The sequence below is a fragment of the Phalaenopsis equestris genome, unplaced genomic scaffold (genome assembly GCF_001263595.1).
Source record: "Phalaenopsis equestris unplaced genomic scaffold, ASM126359v1 Scaffold197002, whole genome shotgun sequence".
Classification (NCBI taxonomy): Eukaryota; Viridiplantae; Streptophyta; class Magnoliopsida; order Asparagales; family Orchidaceae; genus Phalaenopsis; species Phalaenopsis equestris.
In genome coordinates, this window is record NW_018216951.1 from 1 (window position 1) to 1,770 (window position 1,770).

General features: G+C 40.2%; 1 protein-coding gene across 1 annotated transcript; it reads left to right on the plus strand.

Moving 5' to 3' along the window:
• Nucleotides 1-65: 65 nt before the first annotated feature.
• On the plus strand, nucleotides 66-1,737 carry LOC110035251 (ABC transporter B family member 4-like). Its single transcript, XM_020739482.1, has 2 exons — nucleotides 66-498; nucleotides 623-1,737. Exons 1-2 carry the CDS (start codon nucleotides 237-239, stop codon nucleotides 1,501-1,503), a joined length of 1,143 nt encoding a protein of 380 aa, XP_020595141.1. The 5' UTR covers nucleotides 66-236; the 3' UTR covers nucleotides 1,504-1,737.
• Nucleotides 1,738-1,770: the final 33 nt, after the last annotated feature.

Sequence of the window (1,770 nt, forward strand, 5' to 3'; positions counted from 1 at the left end):
GGGCTTGTGAGCCAGGAGCCTGTTCTTTTTGCCTCCAGTATTCAAGATAACATCTCTTACGGCAAGGATGATGCAACAACTGAAGAGATTAGACTTGCCGTTGAACTAGCTAATGCTTCAAAATTCATTGGCATGATGCCCGAGGTTGATCTTCACCTTCCAATACTATTATGTTGTTGTTTTAAATACACGAACGTCTAAATTCTTGAACTGGTGATCTACAGGGACTGGATACCATGGTCGGAGAGCATGGAATTCAACTATCTGGGGGCCAGAAACAAAGAATTGCGATTGCTCGAGCTATTCTAAAGAAGCCAAAAATATTATTGCTTGATGAAGCAACTAGTGCTCTTGATGCAAAATCTGAAAGAATTGTACAGGAAGCATTGGATAAAGTCATGAAGAACCGTACGACTGTTGTAGTTGCTCATCGTTTGAGCACAGTGAGAAATGCGGAATCTATTGCTGTTATGTGTCGCGGTTCCATTGTTGAAAAAGGTATAAATCCTGCCGGAGATACAGTCAGTAGATATTTACCAAATGTTGCTCGCTTTTAATAGTTTAGAAGCAGAGAACTACGTGTGGCTTTTGAGTATAATAAAATGTTATTTGTCTTGACTAGGTTCGCATGAGGAGCTTGTAAAGGATCCAAATGGCGCATATAGCCAGCTTATTCGTATGCAGCAAATGAGAGAAAACTCCAATCTATTAACTCAACCTGCTAATGGCAAAGCAAAGTCTTACTCTGCTGATGGATCCAGCCGTTCTCGTCATCACTCCATTAGCGGACAATTTTCTTCAGGGCACAGCAGTCAATCCTACTCATTCTCCAGGGGACTGGGACTCTCTATTGAAAGTGCATCAGGGCACCAAAACGAACAGCAGAATCCAGAAAAACGAAAGGAAGTTCCTCTCAGTCGCCTTGCCAGCTTAAACAAGCCAGAGATCCCACTATTGCTGCTTGGTTCGTTATTTGCAATAGTTAGTGGGCTTGTCTTTCCAATTTTTGGATTATTACTATCCAGTGTTATAAAAAGTTTGTATCAACCTCCAAATAAGCTCATGAAGGAGACTGAATTTTGGTCCCTAATATTCCTATTATTCGGAATCATTTCTATGGTGGCAATTGCAGCAAGTTCATACTTCTTTGGAGTTGCTGGATCCAGATTGATAAGAAGGATTAGATTGATGACATTTGAAAAGATTGTTAACATGGAGATAGCATGGTTTGATGATCCTGAGAACTCCACCGGAGCAATTGGTGCAAGATTGTCATCAGATGCAGCTACGGTTAGAAGTCTGGTTGGAGATGCCCTCTCACTGATTGTTAAGAATATCACCACCATAATTGCTGGTTTGGCAATTGCTTTTAATGCCAATTGGCAACTCTCTCTTATCTTTTTGGCAATGATACCCCTCCTTGGTCTCACTGGATTTATCCAAATGAAGTCCATGAAGGGATTTAAAAATGAAGCAAAGGTGTGTCTCTATAGATTAGCATAAATTATTTATTTACATGTATGCAACATATTCGTACTGCAAACTTAACAATGAGTTTATGTGTGTGCTCGTGTATATTTTGTATATCTTAAAATTGCTGCATATCAAGTATGAGGGAGCAAGCCAAGTTTCTAATGAAGCGGTGGGAAACATAAGGACAGTTGCTTCATACTCAGCTGAAGGGAAGGTCATGGAACTGTACAAGAAAAAGTGTGAAGGGCCTATGAGAACAGGGATAAAAAAAGGAGTCATTAGTGGAATTGGATTTGG